This window comes from Etheostoma spectabile, unplaced genomic scaffold (genome assembly GCF_008692095.1).
Source record: "Etheostoma spectabile isolate EspeVRDwgs_2016 unplaced genomic scaffold, UIUC_Espe_1.0 scaffold00000874, whole genome shotgun sequence".
NCBI classification, from domain to species: domain Eukaryota; kingdom Metazoa; phylum Chordata; class Actinopteri; order Perciformes; family Percidae; genus Etheostoma; species Etheostoma spectabile.
Genome location: NW_022602655.1, coordinates 1 through 21735, shown reverse-complemented (window position 1 = coordinate 21735; position 21735 = coordinate 1). Strand labels below are relative to the sequence as shown.

General features: G+C 41.2%; 1 protein-coding gene across 1 annotated transcript; it reads left to right on the top strand.

Moving 5' to 3' along the window:
* The first annotated feature begins 6042 nt into the window (after window positions 1-6042).
* LOC116674607 (tRNA wybutosine-synthesizing protein 3 homolog) lies at window positions 6043-12034 on the top strand. Its single transcript, XM_032506990.1, is given in 7 exon segments — window positions 6043-6385; window positions 6614-6676; window positions 6759-6857; window positions 10836-10851; window positions 10854-10906; window positions 11015-11148; window positions 11286-12034. Coding segments are annotated over 7 exon segments (741 nt in total). The 5' UTR covers window positions 6043-6217; the 3' UTR covers window positions 11494-12034.
* Window positions 12035-21735: the final 9701 nt, after the last annotated feature.

Below are 21735 nucleotides of genomic sequence, written 5' to 3'. Positions count from 1 at the left end.
TAAAGACCCCCACATGGGAGTGGGAGGACACGTCCTTTTCTCCCCACACCAAGAGACCCTAATTGTATGGTCCGTGAGAACAGTGCCATTAAACTGAGTGAAATTCCACAGAAGATCATTGAGGACAGTGGAATTTTGAAGTGATCAACAGTGTCAGCCTCTCTACTGTTGACGTGTGGAAAGACGCCATGAATACATCTACATGGATGAAGCTGGGTTTAATCTCACCAAAAGGAGAAGGAGAGCCGTAATGTGATTGGCCATTGGGCCATTGTTGGTGTTCCTGGGCCCCATAATGTGCTGCCATCAGCAATTATGAGGTTGTCCACCATCATGTCAACTTGGGCCCTACAACACTCACCAGCTCCTCTTTTCCCTCTCACATACAAATACTCTTTTAGGGCAGCAGGATGAGCATCTATGTTGTTGTTGTTTGGGACATGGTGACTTTTCACAGAGCCCTCCAGGTTAGAAAGTGGTTCAGTATGAACCAAGGTTTTATCAATCTTTGCCTTCCACCGTACTCCCCTTTCCTAAACGCCATTGAGGAATTCTTCTCCTCATGGTGGTGGAAGGTACATGAATCCAACCTTACACCAGGGTAAATCTCCTGCAAGCCATGGGACATGCCAAGCCTGATACGGCATGCCCGAGGTTTTTTTCCCCCCGTTGCCTGGCCAAACAAAATGTGGCCTGTGATGTGGAGACGGAGAGATTATGCTGTGGCTAAGTAATGCATTTATTTGTTATTTTTGAACTTATTTTTACATGGGCAAAAGTAACTGGATCATTCTGTTAATATAACAGATTATAGCTTAAGAAAACAGTTAAATATTTTTGTTGCATGACTAAAAAGTAATGTTAAACAGACATGAATTTCCTTTCAGATAAGTGTGACAATTTATTTTATGTCTAGTGTACTCAAAACTTGATACCATACTGTACTGAATTAAAAGTTGAGTGTAAGTTGATTCCATAAAAGGTTTTAGGTTGAGTTAGTAAATTCAGTTAACAGTGGTTGTAAAGTCATTCGGGTCCTTTTTCTCAGGTGTTGCACAACTAAGCTTATTCCTGTTTCTGTATACATATGAACACCAAAGGGGTCAACTTGAAAGTGCTGTATGTACCCATGATGCTCTGGGAGAGTACATCTTCATCTAAACAGCGTCATGGATCCTTTTACTTTTCCTTGCCTCTGAACGAATCACCTCAAGAACATTTTTGTTCAGACTGCGGGTAATGTTACAGAAATCAGTTCAACAACGGGTGTTTTTTTAAAGATTATTATAGAAGAGTGTGCTGACTCCTTTACGTAGAGCTCATGCAATTCTTCCTCTGCTCGTATTTGATGCTTGTCTGAATTTTTTTTCCTCTGCTTTGTGTGTCGTTTTTCCTCTTTGTAGCACAGAATATCTTAACCAGGGTTTTCCCAATGGCTCCCTTTTATTTTAAAGAGGTATTTGTACTGCAGGAAGGGAACGTACAAACTGCAAGCAAGGGTACAACAGGGATTTATTTTCTGGAAACTGTAGTACACATTGGTCCATGGTTGCCTTAGTTTTGTTGAACCTTGCAATTTTTTTCCATTTCTTTTTTTTCACTGTAATTGTGAACTTCTTGGAAATTATTGGCAACTTTCTCCATTTCTTTTCCCCATGTCTTTCCATGTCCAGGTGTTTCCACTCTGCAACATCTTTTGTTGCTTGGCTTCTTCATCACTGTTACATGAGTCTTCATCAACTTTTTCCTCTTTATGAACTCCTCTCTGCAATGTCGTCTTTTGCAGCATTTAAGTCTTCATCTGTGACTGCTTCCTCTATTTGAATGTCTTGTTTTCCTTCTGTCTTATTCTCTAATTATCTGAAATTTCTTCGATATTGGGAATCGAGATCAGCGACTAGTCCTCTGAGCCACTGGCTTTAGAACTTGCCTCTCTAACTTGGCTTTGTTGTTTTGGCTCCTTATTTTCAATATTTTCTTTCCTCTATTACCGGATCTTCATGATTCTGACTTTTCCTGTTTAATGTTCAAATGTATCACTCCATTTCGATTTCTTGTCCATATGACCCATAGCCAAGGACGGTTTGTATCATCTTTTCCAAATATTTAAATAGAGAGTTCAGACTAGATTTCCAAGGAATACCCTGTATCTCGGGTTGTAATGTTAGCAGTGTGCATTGTTTTTACCAAGGCTTCAACACCACCAGCATTTCCTCTTTCTTTCCTTTTTTTAATTTTCCTCCTTGTCTTCAGTTTCCTCTAACCTAGGGAAAAAGGGATAGGCAAAGTTAGAACTTTTGTCCAGATAAATTGAGTTTTAGTAGCAAACTGTAGTTTGGGAAGTGAAATAAAGTTGCCTAATATGTAGAGATAAAATTGGCACTCCAAACATTACTTAAACATCACATTTAACACAACTGAAGATTCCTAAGGATAGCAGGTTAACAGTGTATCACACACACAGTTAAATTAAGTCTCTGTTGGAGCCGTTTCTGGTTTGATACTACCTTACTGTTACACTCAGGCAGGAATGAGGAACCAAAAGCAGAGATCAGGGAGTCAAACGGGAGCAGGTAAACAAGGATGTATTAACAAAAGGCAGAGTTCCAAAAACACAGGGATCAGGTGGCAAAAACAGGAGACTAAGGAAACAAAGTTAAAAAAAATCAAAAAATCCCACAACCCAAAAATCAAAAAAAAGAAAAGAGAAAAGCAAAAACAGGATGCGGAGAAACACGGACAGGGAAAGACTCACAGGGATGAACAGGAACACAGACATAACGATTGTCTTTCGTCAGATCCTTTTGTCCTATCAAGGTCAGGGGAACCCGAAGGGAACCCAACGACCAGTGTCGGAGGAACCCCGGGAACCAGTGCCAAGGGGAAGCAGGGGGCAAGATGTCAGTTGGGGGGCAAGATGCCAGTTGGGGGCTGGGATGCTGAACGCCGGCAGGGGGTCAGGTTCAGAGGGACTGGGAGTCGGGTCAGGGGAACTGGAAGTGGGTCAGGGAAGCTGTGCGTCAGGTTGAGGGAACTACGTGCCCATCTAGGGTCAAAGGGACTGCACAAAGGCTCAGAGTCCAAGGAGCTGCGTGCCGGTTCGAGGTCAGAGGAACCACACGCCGGCTCAGAGTCCCGGGAAGGACTTGTCAGTGCCGACTCCCGGAAGGACTAATCTCCGCCAGGTCAGGGAGAGGACCGTACTCCATGTCCAACTCCTCCCAACGCACCATCATCAGCTGCCACGTCAAGGTGGGGTCCACCTTATACAAGAGGTTGAAGCGGCGGGCCATGGAGTCAGCCTCAGGGTCCAGGCTGGCTGAAACACGTACTCCGCTGACTCCATGTCTGGTCAGATCCTTCTGTTACACCTAGGCAGGAATGACGACCCAAAAACGGAGTTCAGGGAGTCAAACGGGAGCAGGTAAACAAGGATTTATTAACAAAAGGCAGAGTTCCAAAAACACAGGAATCCGGTGGCGAAAACAGCAGACTAAGGAAACAATGTAAAAAAAAAAAAAAAAAGAAAATCCCAAAAGAGAAAAGCAAAAACCAAGAACAGGATGCAGGAGAAACAGCTACAGGGAAAGACTCACAGGGATGACCAGGAACACCGACAGAACGCTGACATGACAGGACAGAAAAAATCTGACAAGAGACAAGGGAAGCACATTAAATACAAAAGGTAATGAGGTAATGAGAGGCAGGTGACAAGAGGACAGGGAAGCAGGTGGAAAACATCAGGTAATCACAAAAGCGGGAAGACACAGGAAGTAAAACTAAAGGCAAGACGAGACAAAAGACTTCAAAATAAAACAGGAAACAGAACATACAGACACTCAGGGAACACACGACAGGACCAACAGAACAAGACCGGGATAAAAGATACAAACACAAGACAAGGCCTGAAAAAGGTAAAGAATCCAAAGCAAAACCCAAACCACAACACCTTACTATACTGTACTGCTAAAAAGGTCAAAAGTTCATAATGTAATTTTGTATTGAATACTTTTGTATTTGAAGAATTTTATTTTGGGCATTTTAGCCCTTTATTTTACAGTTGAATAAATGAAAGCAGAGAGCGAGTGGGAATAACATCAGCAAAGTGCTGCTCGTCAGAATTGAACCCGCAGCTGCTGCAAGGACTGAGCCATTGTACATGGGGGCACACGCTTATCCAGTTAGACTCCACTATATCAAATACTTTTGACAGAGCCATCCCCAAACACTCAATATAGGTCAATATATACACTAAGGCCACTTGGCCAATGAATTGGCAGTGATGTGCACTAACTTAAGCAAACCCTATGGAGCAAATCACTACGTGACAAACCCTATGGAGCGTACCATGTGTGTACATATTTCAACACAGTGACAGTGTAAGTGAAGAAACAGAATAGACACCAAACCGGAACAAATCTCAAATAAAAAGAAAAGTTGTGTCCTGTTAAATTTATATTTTTTATACTGTACAACCATGTAGACATGGTTGTTATTTATTTATGTTGGACCAGTCCAATATGACTGTTGCCTGAAATAAAGCTTTTGTTGTAAGATTTGTTTATTTTGTTATGAATCTATTTTGTAATTTTACATATGTTTAAAATATCGAATTCATATCAATATTGCGATATTCAATCAATATTGCAATATCACATTTTGTCAATATTGTGCAACCCTGTGTGTGTGGTGTTGGGAGTAGGGCTGCTAAATGCCAAGGGCAGGGAGGAGATGAATGCAAAAGAATGTGTGTGTGTGTGTGTGTGTGTGTGAGAAACAGAGACAAAAAAAATTCAAGTAGACTCTAATATAATATAATCATATTTTTCCTTCAACTTATTAAAATATCTGACTTTACTGCCACTATCTGTTTCTGCTTCTCTATCATATTTATAGTGTGTAATTTGCAAATACCCTATCATTTGCAAATGATGGGTACGATGGAGACATCTGGTCTAGGGTGACCAGACGTCCTTGGCTTCAGGGGACAGTCCCCATTTTTGGTTGTCTGTCCTGGCCAAATACAAAAAAAAATACCTCTGTCCCTGTTCTGTTTTAAAGACACAACATGGTTTTTCAATCAGATTGATAGTCAACCTGGAAATGTCCCTTTTTTTTCCCTTTTTGGGGATTATGTTCCCAGTTTTGATCTTGGACATCTGGTGACTTTATATCATATCAGGATATTCTATTACTGTTAATCCCACTATGAATATTAAAATATGCCTAACCATGTTTGACCTTTGCGGTATGATTAATTAAATGCGCTGACAGCTCGTTGCACCTGCCAAAACAGATAACACTGAGTGGAGCGGGTGACGGGTCCAAGATGGAGGCCCACGGCTCATTACTGCTAGTAGGCAGTAGCGGTTGATGCGGTTTCACCGCCCAATGTGAGGCAAGTGCAGATTTGAGTCACGCATGCAACGAGTGAAGTTGTGAGTGGGGCATGCGCCACTTTGCAACAAGTTGCATATAAGATGCTAACGTCTTCTGTAATGTTAATACAGTAAAAATGGACCTACTTAATGAAGTTCGTTCACTGCTGGCTACAAGCTAGCATCCAACACAACAAAGGTTGTCAGTTGAATAGTGTTGTGAGTTAACGTTAGCAATCAAACAATCTTGGATAGCTACACCATTTTAGAAATGACTGCTTGCTTTGCTACAAGCGGGCAAACAAACGCAACAAAGGCTGTCAGTTGAATGGTGTTTTGAGCTAACGTTAGCAATATATCATAGATAGCTAAAAAAATTTGAAATGATTGCTGGCTACAAGCTAGCAACAAAACACAACAAAGGCTGTCACTCAAATGGCGTTTTGAGCTAACGTTAGCAATCATAAGATAGTTAACGTCTCTGAAATGATTCCCAGCGTTTGTTATTGTTTGTAATCAGAAAAGTTTATTATTTCATGGATTTAAGTCTGAGCATGCACTAACTAGTCTCTTGTGTAGTTGCACTCCAGTCCAGTCGGTGGCGGTGCACCATCAGTTGCCTTGCCAACTGCCTATAAACCTTGAAGAAGAAGAAGAAGAAGAAGAAGAAGAGAAGAAGCAGCAGCAGCTACAGCTACTAATGTTAGCGCTTGTAGCATGTATGTATTAGGCATAGACAGTTAAGGTATTAAGAGAACTTGAGCCCCGCTGTCTTTAACACCTGTGTTGCCCAGCTGTCAGCTAACGTTACTGCCTGTAGCTCCGAAAATTCAGGAGTAATGGAGAAAGGGTTCCGTCTGTGGAAGGAGCAGTGTCTGAACAAGCTAGACCTGAGTAAGAAGGGACAGGTGGATGAGGACATCGCACATGTGGTGTCCCTGCTCAACAGGTGTGAGCAGTACTTCACCACCAGCTCGTGCTCCGGCAGAATCATCCTCACTGACGGGGTGAGAGTCAGAGGCTGTGTTAGCTTAACGCTAGCATTACCCTGCAAGCTAACAAGCTAAATTCTAGCTGCTAGAACGTCTGTAACGTAAACATGTTAGTGTCTGGAAGCTTTTATCCCGTTTTTTTCAAATACATGCAGGGTAACGTTTATTCATTTAGCATGACACGCTATTTAAAACTTTTTGAGTGGCATTGTTAGCAGAGCATAGCGCCTTGTCTCCCTGCAGGCTCAGAAAAACGGCTGCGTTTGGCTGTTTGTCTCACACCAGCAATGCAAACCTGAAGACCTGGTAAGATATGATGGCCTTCTAACATTCATCAAATAACAGTGGTTTAATATTAACAAGAGTGCATGGTGTGTGTGTTGCTCAGGTGAGCGCTGTGGCCCGCTCCAGTGGAGATGCAGTGTTGAAGTTTGAGCCCTTCGTGCTCCATCTTCAGTGCAGACGGCTGGAGGACGCTCAGCTCACGGTAAGAATCCCACGTTTACTATAGATCCGAGAGCTTTACCCTTGTACGTTTGTACTGGCTCCGGAACATTGATAATTTTGTTAATGGAATATACATTGTAATGAGTTATCCAAACAACAAATACAAAGCATATTCTGCATACAAATGTGTTCAGTCAGTTAAAGGTCCCATGACGTGGTGTTCTTGGATGCTTTTACATAGTGGTTCCCTTGTACTGACAGTATCTGAAGTCTCTTTTACATAGACCTTAGTGGTCCCCTTATATTGTACCTGAAGTCTCTTTTATATAGACCTTAGTGGTCCCCTAATACTGTATCTGAAGTCTCTTTCACAAAATTCAGTGCAGAATTACAGCCACTAGAGCCAGTCCCACAATGAGCTTTCCTTAGTATGTGCCATTTCTGAGAGGTGGAGAGGGGGGCAAGGTGGAGGCTGGAGGTGTGTGCTTGACCAACTGCCAAGTTGCTCATTTGAAAGCCATGATGTCTCTCTCTCATGGGTGGGCTATATTCTCAGGGCGGACAAAGCAGAGTAATGGGAGGGAACCTTGCTCCTTATGACCTCCATAAGGGGCAAGGTTACCATAATAGTACAGCCCTATAATAGGCTATTACAAGAATACAGTCAGTATATTTCAGAAAGGAACACACCTGCACTAAAGTCTGCTGTGTTTTACGTTATACGGTAGATCTCAGACCTTTTGACAGACTCAGAGCCCCTTTTGAGACTGCTTTCTGAATGAGACCAAGTTTAGCTAGGAAAGTGGCTGTACGCTGCTCTACATTGAAGGAGGAAAGCCGAAACTACGGCAGAAACACACAGAGCCCAAACGCGTCACATCTGCTGCAGCATGTTGTCAGCGGAGCACGTCCATTATAAACCTGATGCTGCACAGACTAGGCTTGAGCCGATTGTTGATAAGATCGTATATATCTCTGATTAAAGAAATAATTGGATTTTGGTTTTTCAATTAAAATGATTTCAGGTTACTTACTATCAGAACTAGAAGTCGAGTGATATGGGTTTATTTTTTGGGGATTTTTCCCTTTTTATTGTTTTGACAATGGACAGACAGGAAAGGGGGAGAGACATGGGGGGATGACATGCAGCAAAGGGCCGCAGGTCAGATTTACACCTGGGCCGCTGCAGAACTCAGCCAGAATGGTGTGAAAGCTCTTACTGGTGAGCTAAAGGCCGCCCGAGCAATATGGGTTTTTCTGTGGCCGATGCTGATCTTTAGAAGTCGGGGTCAGCCAATATGTGCTTGTTTTTAAACCTTTATTTGAAAGATAAAATAGAACACTAATAATTACTTGATACAAAACATTTCTCAACAAAAACATTTATTGAACATCAATCTGCACTTGTATTGTATTGTAACATATTGTATAAAAATATGAAACAAAATGAGTAAGAAGAAAATAAACCTTGTCAAATCAACTTATCAATTTAAAAAAAAAAACAAATTTAGTGCAGCATTTATTAAACTGCTGAGAACACAATAACTGACTGTCATGAACGACAAATGAGGGCCAGCATTCTCCGAGGTGATAGGCCTTTTGATTTTTGTCTCCACGGCTTTCATTATGTTTTCAAGCATGTCTGTGCGATTTTTATTTTTCAGTCTTGAGGCCATACCGGGGTTCCATTGTTGCACTCAAACCCCGAAAGCCAACATCAGAGACTAGTGTAAGGGGCTGGTTGTCTGTAGCAATCATTTCAAGTATTTGTGTATGAATTTTAGTTTCTTACCTCTGGTCAGCATTCTGCCATTTTTTTTGCGAATCAAACATTTGTGGTGCAGTAGGCTAACTGAGATTGGCGGTCGCAGCAGCCGCAGCATCTTCTTTTTCTTTTATTGCCTCTTTGTAATCCTGGAGGTAGTGAGTCCATGTTTGTAGTAGGGTTGGGCAATGTCCCCTAAATTGTCAGTTGATGTTTTTGATGGGGAGGGCACTTTTATGTAAATATATTTTTATATTACTAGGGGCTAACAGTTAACATAGAAATGATCAGACAGGGACGGCCTCTAGCTCACCCAGTAGGAGCATTCATTATCAAAATCATTAATTGGAGCCTGTGGTCTTTCTGGAAGTGTATGCTTAGCAACAACGCTAGCAAAGCCAGTCCTTCACTAGCCTATACGTTGCGTTTGTCTCCCTTTTATCTACAACTTATTTCTCCACTGTCTGTGATTGCAAAATTCCAGCTTAATTATTGTGACATGATAGCGACCCTTCTACCGTGATAATGCAACTTCAACTACGCTATCGATATCCAGAAGTAGCCGAACGTTATGTTGCCAATTCGCCTATATATAACTAATTAAATATATAGGACTTTTAAGAATCTAATCCTTACCATTTTCTCCAAGGAATTAGTTCCTCCAAAGGAACTGGATGTGGTCTGTCACTCTGATGTTAACTGACTCTGGGGGCAGAGTACGTCAAACACTAGGCTGCCCGAGGTAGTGCATGCCTGTTAATCGGCTTGGTATGCTCTGATATCGGCCAATGCCTATTATGTAAAAAAAAAACTTTAAAAAATTGCCCGATTAACCGAGTAAATTTTTTTTTTTAATTGCATTTTTAGGCCTAGACAGGACAGCTTAGACTTGAAGGGGGGGTGGGGGGGGGATGACATGCAGCAAAGGGCTGCAGGTTTGAATCAAGCCCACAGGCACTGCAAGGACTTAGCCTCTGTACAGGGTCTCTACCAGGTGAGCTAACCAGATGCCCTGCCGTCCCTGATGGGCTGTGATGCTTTCGGACAGTCAGCCCAGCCTCCCAGGGGACGGGAGCTACGTTAGGTCAGCCTGCACTCATTATCGTTACAGGGGGCTAATATACAGCTGCTAACGTTAATGGTCAGAGTTTAAATTCTATTTTTATTGACCATAAAAAAGTATAAATTATAAAATGGTATTAAAAGAAACAAGCGTTTATTCCTTATTTTACATACTGTTAAAAAAAGGAAATACTTGCTACTCTTTTTGCACTTGCTCTGTTTACTCTAAGTTTTATTTTTGTTTTTCTTTATTTTGTTGTTGGATTGATAGCCTACATCTGGCGTCAGGTTACACTACAAATTCATTTTACTTGAACATTGCAGTATTAAACAATTGTTAATTGAGCAATGGGAAATAATCAAAATGTATTGGTAAATTAATCACACACAAAAATCGCTTGATTAATCGTTTTAAAAAAACTAAATGTTTGGGACAGCTCTAAATGTAGCCTATCAGATGTAACCACGATTGGATGATTTAAAATGTCAGATCACCCAAGCCTAGCACTGGCGTTTGCTTGTTGATGTTAGCGGACTTTGTTTCTAAGATAGCTTTAGCTAGTGTTGTACAGAATTGACTGGTGACTTTAATTGGCACAAACAATGTCCAATCAATTTGGCCCACATACTCTTTTATTGTCCCCAGGCCATTGGCCATTGCTTATGTCAAACCCTGCTGCATGGATTTGCTTTTCTACTAGCATATGCCCCTTAGAAACAGCCTGTCAGGCATGTTCCACTGCCAGACCTCACTCCCCCACACATAATATCTGCTGCTGCTGTGTCATGGATGCAGCTGTTGTACAATAGGGAATTTAAAGGTCCCATGGCATGAAAATTTCACATTATGAGTGGCAGTTGTTCAAGGCCACACCCCCACCCTCCACCCTCCACCTTGCCCTCTCTCTCTCTCTCCTCCTTAATAGCTACAGACTCAGAAATGGCACATACTAAGGAAAGCTCATTGTTGGACTTGAATTTCAAGAAAGAGACTTCAGATACAGTATTAGGGGACCACTAAGGTCTATATAAAGCATCCAAAAAGCACAATGTCATGGGACCTTTTTAAGGACGTTTTTGTTAAGAAATAAGTTGTTCTGTGTTGTTTGAGACCTTGATAGTGGGTCATTTTTCACACATTTATTAAATGAACAGACCACTTGGCCTTAAAATGTCTCATCTCTCCTCTAGCACTCAGTGGCCATCAACTCGGCTTCAGGAACTCTGGTCTCACTGTCAGCAAGACAGGGAAAATCATCACGGTAGGCTGTTCCAGGACTCTCAGTCAGTAGCATCAATAGGACCTTGAAGTCTGCTGCATGTGTTACGTATCCTGTGTAAAATGTCTCCCTGCTGTGTTGTCCCTGCAGGCGGTCCGTAGCACCCACGGCTTGGAGGTTCCTCTCAGCCACCAAGGAAAGCTGCTGGTAGAACAGGAGTACATCTGTTTCCTGACTCACATAGCCAATCAGAAGTTGGAGGAGAACCTCAGACGGATCCACAGGTCAGTCTGCTGATCACCTCTCTCCTAACAGTGGCTATTAGCCACCACACTAATGAAAAGTTCTCACTACTTCTATGCATCAGAATTGAGTTTAAATGTTCTGCAATGAGCTCACGTTTGTCTTCCTTTCTCTCCAGATTCTACCAGAATCTGCAGTCAGCCCTGCACACAGACAAACTCCCAGCAGAACCACAAACACACCACCACAGTCAGGAGACAAAGAACCAAACAAGTGTGTATAAACGGAGGCGGAAGAGAGAACAGCAGCCTGGGACTGACTGTTGCCATGGTGAGGGCGCCAGCATTGAGCCGGAGCTGGACGACTGCTTGGACCTGTTCACATGAAGACCTTGACTGGAGAATGGGGTTGCTTTATTTTGAATGTTTCAGTGCATTACTTTTATTTCAGTGAGCTGAATTACCATGGTAACCTACATTGCTCCATCCACCTGCTCTGGAGCGGATTTAAGTCCATAGAGTCCATATCTAAGATGGCTGCCGCGTCTCCACTTCCTACTGCTGTACAAAGTGAAACCAAAATCTCGCGGATACAGGCTACATCTTGAGTCTGCGCAGTAGTGATCGGCGGTAAGGCCGCAGTAACAAGAGGATGATAGAATGTATCAACATGCACTCGATGGCCACTTAATTGGGTACACCTGTACAGGCTATGCCATAAAGTCTACTTTTATCATGCCTGTAACGTTAAAGGTCCCGTGACATGGTGCTCTTTGGATGCTTTTATATAGACCTTAGTGGTCCTCTAGTACTGTATCTGAAGTCTTTCCCAAAATTCAGCCTTGGTGCAGAATTACAGCCACTAGAGCCAGTCCCACAATGAGCTTTCTTAAGTATGTGCCATTTCTGAGTCTGTAGCTTTTGAGGAGGAGAGGGGGGGGGCAAGGTGAAGCTAGGGTGTGTATTAATGTAAAAAAAAAAAAAACTCATGGGAAATTTTCATGCCATGGGACCTTTTAATTTTGGAGCAAAAGAGGCACGATTACAAGTTGCGCTTGGCTTCAAATGACAATGTTAAAACAGACAGGCAAAGCCAGAAATCTTGGTGTAGTCATGGACTCAGACCTGATTTTTAACAGCCACGTTAACACAATTACAAAGTCAGCCTAGTATCACCTAAAGAATATATCAAGGGTTAAAGGACTTATGTGTCAACTGGATTTGGAAAAGTTGTTTATAAATCACTAAACAGTTTGGGGCCAAAATACATTTCTGATCTTCTACTACACTCTGACCCCCCAGACCTCTCGGGTCATCTGGGACAGGTCTGCTTTCTGTCCCCAGAGTCAGAACTAAACATGGGGAAGCCGCATTCAGTTCCTATGTTCCTCATATCTGGAATAAACTCCCAGAAAACTGCAGATCTGCTGCTACTCTGTTCTTTTAAATCAAGGCTGAAGACCTTTCTTTTTGATGTTGGCTTTCTTTAAATGGCTGTTCATTTCCTTAATGTTTAATTTGTTATACTGCACTGTAACTTTTACTATTGTATCTGTTTTTATTTTGTAACTGTTTTTTGTGTAATGAATTGCATACGTGCTGAAATGTGCTATAAAAATAAAGCTGCCTTGCCTTGTTCTGCATCCACACCGGCGAGAGCATTATACTTTGGGTTGTCGGTCTGTACATTTACAGTTAAGTTTATAGACAGTTTGGACAACATCCAGTTGGTTTACAGATTATGAAAGCTGAAGATCTAAAGAGCATAACATATCTTCTAGAGAATTGGTAGACTATTGTGTCTTTAACAATATTTTTTATTTTTTATTACAAGGTGGGCTGTCGGGCTTAATGGAAAAAGGTCGGGAACGCTGTTGCAGTTAAACTTCCCATTTTAAAGTCGCACTAACATGAATCTATGCTATAGACACAATATTTCAAATTATATTTTTTAAACCATTTCTTAAGCTGATGTAACTTGTGTTACATTGCTAGGATTCGCCGCAGGGTCGTCACAGAGTGACCTAAACGCTCATTTGTAGCACAAGAAGAGTTTGGAGTTCTCAATCTGTGTTCATCTATAGACTTGAATAGTAGTGTTATTCCTGAAAAACATCTACGGGTATTAGCTGAGTAATATTAGTTTAATGAGTGAGTGATCAATAGAATCAACAGTTAAGAAGCGGTCCTCGTAGAGTAGTAGGTGAATTAGACCAACGAGGAGGTTGGCTAAAAAAACTGAGATAGTCCGATACCATCTTTTGCTTCCTTATACAGAGTACTGATCCAATATCAGTGTGTCATATACATTTTATTATGTTTTAACAACTGCATAAACTACTTCCGATACCAATACCAGTGTTTTAGGCAGTATCAGAGGCGATACCGCAACCTCTCTAAGATTAAAGGAGAGGGTTTGGCTTAGTCCATAGTCTCTGTGAGAAGACTACAGGAATAAATAATGTTAACCTAAGAGCAAAAGTGGGTGGTTTTGTGTGTGTGTGTGTGGTGTTAAATGTCGCTTTTCTGTCTTTTTCTTGCGTGTGTGTGAAATGTCCGGCAGATAGTTGTAAACGGTGTCTAAATAAGACGGACAAAACATAGCTGATATCCAACATAAAACAGCCCTGTCTTACTGATAAGGTCGGTTGCTCTGGAAACAGACTGGCAGTTAAAGAAAGTGTGGGCTCATCTGTCAGAGAAACAGAAAAACAGGAGGAAGTTTAGATATAAAATAAAGATAAATCTGATTGCATTATTTTACATATATTTTTCTAAAATGTATGATAAAAATGGCTATGTTCACTTTAAGTATGTTGTCATATTTTATCAAGCCATGCAATTAACCTCATATTCATATTTGTGCATTTTAAAACCTTTTTTTTGCAGTTTGGTACCTGACCTCTACTGAGGACGAGTTCATTTGCATGGGCTTTCATAGTACAGTGCCTGTATTTTGAAAATTACTTTGAAATAATACAAATATCTAAAAAACTAAGGAACTTTTAAAGCCTTTTAAAACAAATGATATATTGTTTTTAAGGCAAATGGCAACATTTTGATGGAAGACATGTTTGTCCCTTATGTTGAGTTATAAAAAGTTATAAACTGTGTATTATGCAGCCAGGATGGGAATATATTCATATGTCTGTGAAGCAGCCAGGATGGCCTTTTGTTCCTCACCTTCCCCCCCTGTTTCTCTGACTGTAAAGTATTGATCTGGTCAAGTCTGGCATGCAACATATGGAAAGGAGCTTCCTGCTATGCAACAAAAGTCTCCAGTCTGTCTCCTGTCCCCTGGGGTCTGGTCTAGGCTAAAACAATACAATGTTGATTGGAATATGTTGATGTCAGAGTTTCATTTACACGACATAACCATTTGCCCTGCAACCAAAAGCGACCCCCAAAGGTGCAGACCATCATTGGTCAGCAATGATGCACTCAACATGCTGTCATGACAACAACGGACCAATGAGAAAAGATTTGAATGCACCATGGGAAAAAGAACAGCCCCCCGGTGCAACGCATAAAAGTGTGAACTAAGAAGTTTCTGGACTGCTTCCATGTGACTCCGTCAGGAGGAGCGTGGATCAGTCCGCTGTCAGCTGCAGTGTTATTTTGTGTTTGTCTGATTGTCTTTGTCTCATCATCTTCATCACTGCTGTTGCATTAAACCTCACCAATTCTCAATTCGACCCCCAGCCTCCTTTTCCTCAGAAATCTGAACGAATGCGATGTAAGTTATGAATTACTAACACTTATTTCAGAATTAGTGATATGTATATATAATATGTCATAAATATAATGTCTTCATTCTACATAACATCTGGACGATAAACTAGTGAAATTGTTAAACATTATTTTTTGTAAGTTTTTGTATTCTTGTGAAAGGTGTCTAGTTGTTTTTGTTGGTGTCTTGAGGGACTGAGAGGAGTGGCAGCACGACGAGGTTCCACAAAACTCGGTCTCATTAATCAAACTGGCCATCATAAACAATGGGAAACCGATGCTGTAGATGACTTAGAGGGGGATACTGAAATTATATGTGTGACGAAGTGGGTTTGCTCACCACTTGTCCATCCAGATCATTAGTAAAGTAAACACACAGTCATGTTAGTCTCATATCCATTTTATTAGGTTACAAGTTAAACCCACAGTTAAAGTTCTTGATTGATACTTACAATTGTTTGTTCTTTTGTTCAGTTCCACCATGCAGGACAATTGTTTGGGAGGGGCCGGCCTAAGTATTTCCTTTTTTTCTTTTTTTTTTTTTTATTAACAACAAAATATCAAAAACATTCAGACAACGCAGATCAGAAAATAAGAACAAATAAAGAATGAATTGCAACTTACTGAGACTTGAAACAATATTGATAAAAAGGTACAAGGTAAATAAGATTATGAAGTAGACAATAGTAAATAAAAAACATAAATAAATTAAAATAAGAGTGTGACAGATTTGTAAAGGTGTATATAGTATTTAGTAAAAAGAGTATATCAAAAATAAATCTAGCTTTTTATTAGTTATTAGATTATAGATTCATATATGTGTCAAATTCAATTTGGAAAAATTTAAAACAAGGTTTATAATTGAAAACTTAGCTTTGTGGATGTGAAACTCCCTAATAAGATAAAGAGATTAACAATATTACAAATTTTATATCTATAATAACAAACAGTGTAATAAGTGTTTCCCTTCAGTATGATTTTATGTGTTGTTTTAGACAATATATAATTTTCTAAACTTTCCAGAATGCGATACTAAAGAACAACCATAAAAAAAGATGAATTAAGTATTTCCTGTTTTATAGGAATAGGGTGGTCATGGATGACATCACCAGGCCAACCAAGTAGAGGGTTTCTTGTGTTTAGAAATGTTTATTTTGGGTGTTTTTGGTTATTATATAAAAAAGGCATGAATAACCTGACCTGTTTTGCAGTCAGTAAGCTAGGAGGAAACTGGTAACAAAGTTCCATAGGTTGAGAGATTGTAAGGTATTAATTTTAGGGAGTAGATCAACTTGCTTTAGGATGAGATGGACTGAAGCACAGGTGTTAATTGACAACCCTATATAAATGGAAGGATTGTGCTCCTGGAAGGAAAAAAAACAGGGAGGTGAGGCTTGCATGCTTTTTATGGAAATATATTGTTGTATGTTTTGATTGTTTAATTATCCATTGACTGCAGACCACTGGAAATAAATGATCAGCTCTGGAAACATACAATGAGAGGAAAAGGGAGGCAGACTCGGCTGAGTCTGTTTTCCACTTCCTTGCTCTTCGTTCCACGTTCGTGTGCACCTGAGATGGCACCTCAATCAGCTCATTACTCAACTAGATTCGGCCAACATTGGGCTAGATTGAAGTTCGTCGGAGAGGGCCCTGTGCCCAACCGAGAATATGTGGCTGAGGATCTTTTATTTCAGTCAACATGGGTAAGCCCCACAGACATTTACTCCTTTATTGGACTACCGAACAAAAAAGACTTTGAATTGGTGTTCTATCAAGAGCCCCTCTTCGTCGCTTCCTGGAAGTCATAGCTGCAAAAACTAACGAGACAAAATGGAGAGAGTGGAATGTAGAGTCGTCTGTGGCCATAGACACTCTGACCATCGTGGTGAAGTTCTGGACTGGAAGAGTAGATCTGTCTGATATCGAACTCTATCTGAAGAGATACTGTGCAATACTCCAGCCAGTCTACAAACCGCTGGATAAGTACGACATATGGTACGGCGTGAGGAAGTACAAGGTTCGATTGCAAACCGACACCGCTGGTAACTTTGTTCAAATACCTAATTCCATCTCTCTGGGTCCTTACAATGGCCGAATCATCTACACTGGCCAAGTTACTAAGTGTTTCATTTGTCAATCAACCGACCACCAGGTAAAGGACTGTCCCACCATGAAGTGTTGGCGATGTGGGAACTGGGCCACAAGGCCAACACCTGTCAGAGCGACAGTGGGTGCCTTGTGTGGCGAGAAAGGACACACGTTCTTCACCTGTCCTAAATCGTTTGCCAATAAAGCAAGGGATCTGCTCCACGGGAGATTCCACCGCTCCCCCTTCCCATGGCGGTCCCCGTGAGGACCTCTTCACACCCCGGAGGTCCGCAGAAGCAGCCAGCAGCCCAGCAGCCCAGCAGCCTGGTGAGAGACCGCAACGTCCAGCAGCCAGCAGCTCGGGGAGAATCCGCAACGTCCAGCAGCCCAGCAGCTCGGAGGACCGAAGCTGCAGCAGCTCTCCGCTCAACCTCCACCCTGCAGACCAGGCCCCCCCTTCCTGTGGCTCCCGGTCAACCAGGTGAGGGTGAATTGAAGATCAGTGGTATTTCTAGCATGAACGATGATAGTGATAGTGATGAATATGAGCAGAGTTATGAGAGCGCGAGTGAGAGTCCCAGCTCTGACTTCAGCTCCACCGGGTGACAGCCGGCCAACGAGCAGCCAGCACCCGCTGCTCTCCGGCGGTAGAGATGACATTGTCCCCGAGGACAGTAACTCTGGCTCGTTCTCCCCGACGCCGGAGCTTGCTGCCCTGACCCCCTGCATGAACTCTCCTTTGAGGTGGTTAAAAAGAAAAAGAAACGGTATCTTGAGACACCCTATAAAAAAGATTGTAAACGTTTAGATGACAAAACCCAACATAGGTTCAGCTCTCTCTAAAACACCATGTCCTGTCTTAAAATAGCACCTGGAATGCACGCGGCATCCAATCGAGTAAATCCAGAGAAACTAAGTTGAAATATCTTTTAGACACAGATTTTGATATCTTATGTACTCAGGAGCTCAGACTGAACACCTACAATGATGTAGCAGATGTGTGTAAAAGGTGGAATAAAGGGCAGAGCGTGGTCTCTGTTGGAGAGAGCAGAGCTGATGGTGTCGGGATATTCTTTAAAACCAGTGAAGTTGTTCTAATACGTAGAAGAGATATAATACCAGGCAGACTACTCATGATTGATTTTATTATAGAGATGAAAAAATCGCGTTATCAACGTATATACTGCACCTGATAGTTAGGAAAACTCAATTATTTAAAAGAATTAGAGAGCTTTTAACTGTTGGATATAAACTTATTTATGTGGTGATTTTAATACAGTCACTAATAAAGATGACATAGTTAGCCCTAAACTTATAAACTGCTATCTGAAGGGAAACTTTTAAAAGAAATTTGTGAAGAAGCTGAATTAATAGATGTGTGTCGCTGTATTCACCCTGTCGGGGTCCAGTTTACTCGGTTCGACCAGAAGACAAAGACCCGAATAGATAGAATATATGTCTCCAAACACCTTTAAAGTCCTCCAGTATGGGACAGTGCTAAATGAATTCTCTGATCATCTCCTAGTTCACAGCGTTTTCCTCTGGCTCCTCAGAAACCAGAGGCTTCTGGAAGCTAAACTCCCGTGCCTGAAGAACCCAGACTTATTAGTAATTAAAACTAGAAATCAGTAAAATATTACAATTAAAGTGCTTAACTAAATCTAATATAGAATTGTGGGAATTATTAAAATTAAGATTAAAAGATTTTTCAGATTTAAGTGTCGAGAAATAAATAAGATTAAAAATATAGAATACAATGCCTTGATGGAGAGATATATTAATTTAAAACAGATTAAGAAAAGATCAAACTGAAGATTTAATCATGTCGGAAAGAAAGCACAAATAGATAACTTTAATTATGAAATATTATTAATACTTATAAACAAACGAATAGCGATAATAGAGGTAATTTGATACACGCACTTAAAGCTGGACGACAGCAAATCCAAAGTAAATTTATTGTGGCTGTGGCTCAGTGGTAGAGCGGTTGCCTGCCATCGGAAGGTTGGTGGTTCAATCCCCGCCCCTGCAGTCATTGTCGAAGTGTCCTTGGGCAAGACACTGAACCCCGAGTTGCCCCGGTGCTGCGCATCGGATTGTGAATGTGTGTGAGTGTTATCTGATGTGCAGGTGGCACCTTGTACGGCAGCCCCGGCCACAGTGTATGAATGTGTGTGAATGGTGAATGTATCTGTATGATGTAAAAGCGCTTTGAGCAGTTGTTAAGACTGGAAAAGCGCTATATAAATACAGCACATTTACATTTACATTTACATTAAATCCCTAAAGAAACAAGACGGTGTAGTGGTGTTTGAAGAAATGAAAAAGAAACTCTATCAGAGAATTATGTGTTGATGCATATAAACACATAGAGATAGACAGCGGCTGTGTAAAGATTTTATTAGATAAGGTTCCCCATTCAGCTCTCTGGACTTCCAGAGCTAGTGGGAGATATTAGAAAAGAAGAAGTCGTGCAGGCCATCAAACAACTTAATGTGGGCAAAAAAGCCGGGCCCGACGGCCTGTCGGCAGAGTTTTATCAGTTAAACATGGATGAAGTAACTAACGTCCTGACAGAGATGTTTAAGAAGGGCTGAACAGAGGCTGCATGGGGGAGTCATTTTATCAGGGTGTTATGTGTTGCTGTACAAAAAAGATGATGAAAATGATATTAACAATTACAGACATTTGACTATAATGAATACTGATTACAAATATTAGCTAAAGTTATTATGAATAGAATGAATAATATATTAGATGATATGATAGAGAGAGAGCAGACGTGTGCCATTAAAGGCCGTCTGATGTGGGACAACCTCTGCACACTGCGAGAAATGATCAATAAACCCGGGAAGAAAGACTTCTATATAATCGGGGGACCAAAAGAAAGCCTTTGATTATGTTTCCAGAGAGTATTTATGGGAGGTAATGGAACATTATGGGTTCCCAGAACTTTGTCATATGGTCAAGTGCTGTATTAAATCCAGTATTCGTTGTTAATGTAAACTGTGTTTTAACTGAGCCTTTTAACGTGGAGAGGGGGGTGAAACAGGGCTGCCCCTGAGTGCAGCGTTATACATCCTGGCCATCAGCCCCTGATCAAGACCATCAACTCTGACTGCCTTATAGCCGGGACTCATGTCGGGCTCACGCACAAAGTCACCGCAATGGCGTATGCGGATGACGTACAGTTGTGTTCGAAATAATAGCAGTGCCTTTAGATAAATGAGTAAATGTCAAAATTCTTCAAAGAAATTGTACTTTAATGAACACAGATACATTGGGGACACAGTACATTCTATTCCAAAGCAAAACAATTGCGCAAAGTCATCAAAACTTAAATAATAATAATAATATTTCAAATAACGTAAGAAATGGCATGTTCAAAAGAATAGCAGTGTTGCCATCTTTCCTTGGAAACTCAAAAAATGTCTGTACAAACAAAGAAATTCTTGATAAGTGAACCTAGCTGAGTATCCTAAACTAATATTTGTCGCAAAACCACGGTTTCCGATGACTGCTTCACATCTGTGGGCATGGAGTCAACAACTTCTGGCATCGTTCACAGGTATTGCAGCCCAGGATAATTGCACTGTATCCACAATTCCTCAGCGTTCTTGGTTTTGCCTCATGCACTGCACTTTTATGTCAGCCCACAAGTTTTCAATGGGATTAAGGTCCGGGGATTGTGCTGGCCACTCCATCAGTTGAATCTTGTTCATCTGGAACCATGCTTTTGCTCGCTGTGGTTGTGGGTCAACTGTTGAAAGGTCCACCTCAACGGCATTTCCTCCTCAGCATATGGCAGCATGACCTCTTCCAGGATCCTGATGTACTGGAACTGACCATGATCCCTTGTATGCGGTGAATCGGACCAACACCATAGTATGAAAACACCCATATCATGATGCTTGCACCACATGTAATGGTCTTCAGTGAGTACTGTGGCTGGAATTCTGTGTTTGCAGGGCGTCTGAACATACTGCCTGTGACCTTAGACCCAAAAAGAACAATCTTGCTTTCATCTGTCCACAAGATATTATGCCATTTCTTTCAGGCCAGTCAATGTGCTCTTTGGCAAATTGTAAACGCTTTGCACATGTCTTTTTCTCAGCAGTGGGACTTTGCGGGGGCTTCTTGCTGGAAGGTTAACCTCAATAAGACGTCTTCTGATTGTCACAGTACTCACTGTCAACTGAAGGTCTTGCTTGATCCTCTTGGATCCCATCATTGGCTGAGTCTTCGCCAGTTGGCTATTCTTCTGTCCATCGAGGGGTTGTCTTTCTTTTTCTTCCTCGTTTTTCAGTTTTTTGCTCCCATTTCAGGGCATTTGAGATCATTTTAGCTGAACAGCCAATGATTTTCTGCACCTCTTTGTATGTTTTCCCTCTTTAATCAATTTTTTATTAGGAAACGCTCATCTTCGAACAGTGTCTTGAACGACCCATTTTTCATTTTTTTCAGGAGAAAGCACAGCCAGCATGCCAGTTGTCTTGATCCTTAATACGGATCACCTGTTAACACCCTTTTTCCCAGAATACCCTCCCTAATTGATGCCCTCTCTAATTGAACTCACCACTGCTATTTTTTTGAACACCCCCTTTTCAGTAATCATTCAATTTCACAGAATCCACAGTATGCATGGCTGTCCTGTTGGGTTTGTTGGTTTTCTATACCTTTATTTTAACCCCCAGAAACTTATCTGGGTATAGAGTTTGAAATGTTAATAAAACAGTGATTTCTTGCTGCTGTTGAGGCACTGCTATATTTCGAACACAACTGTAACGGTGGTAATAAATAATCAAATGG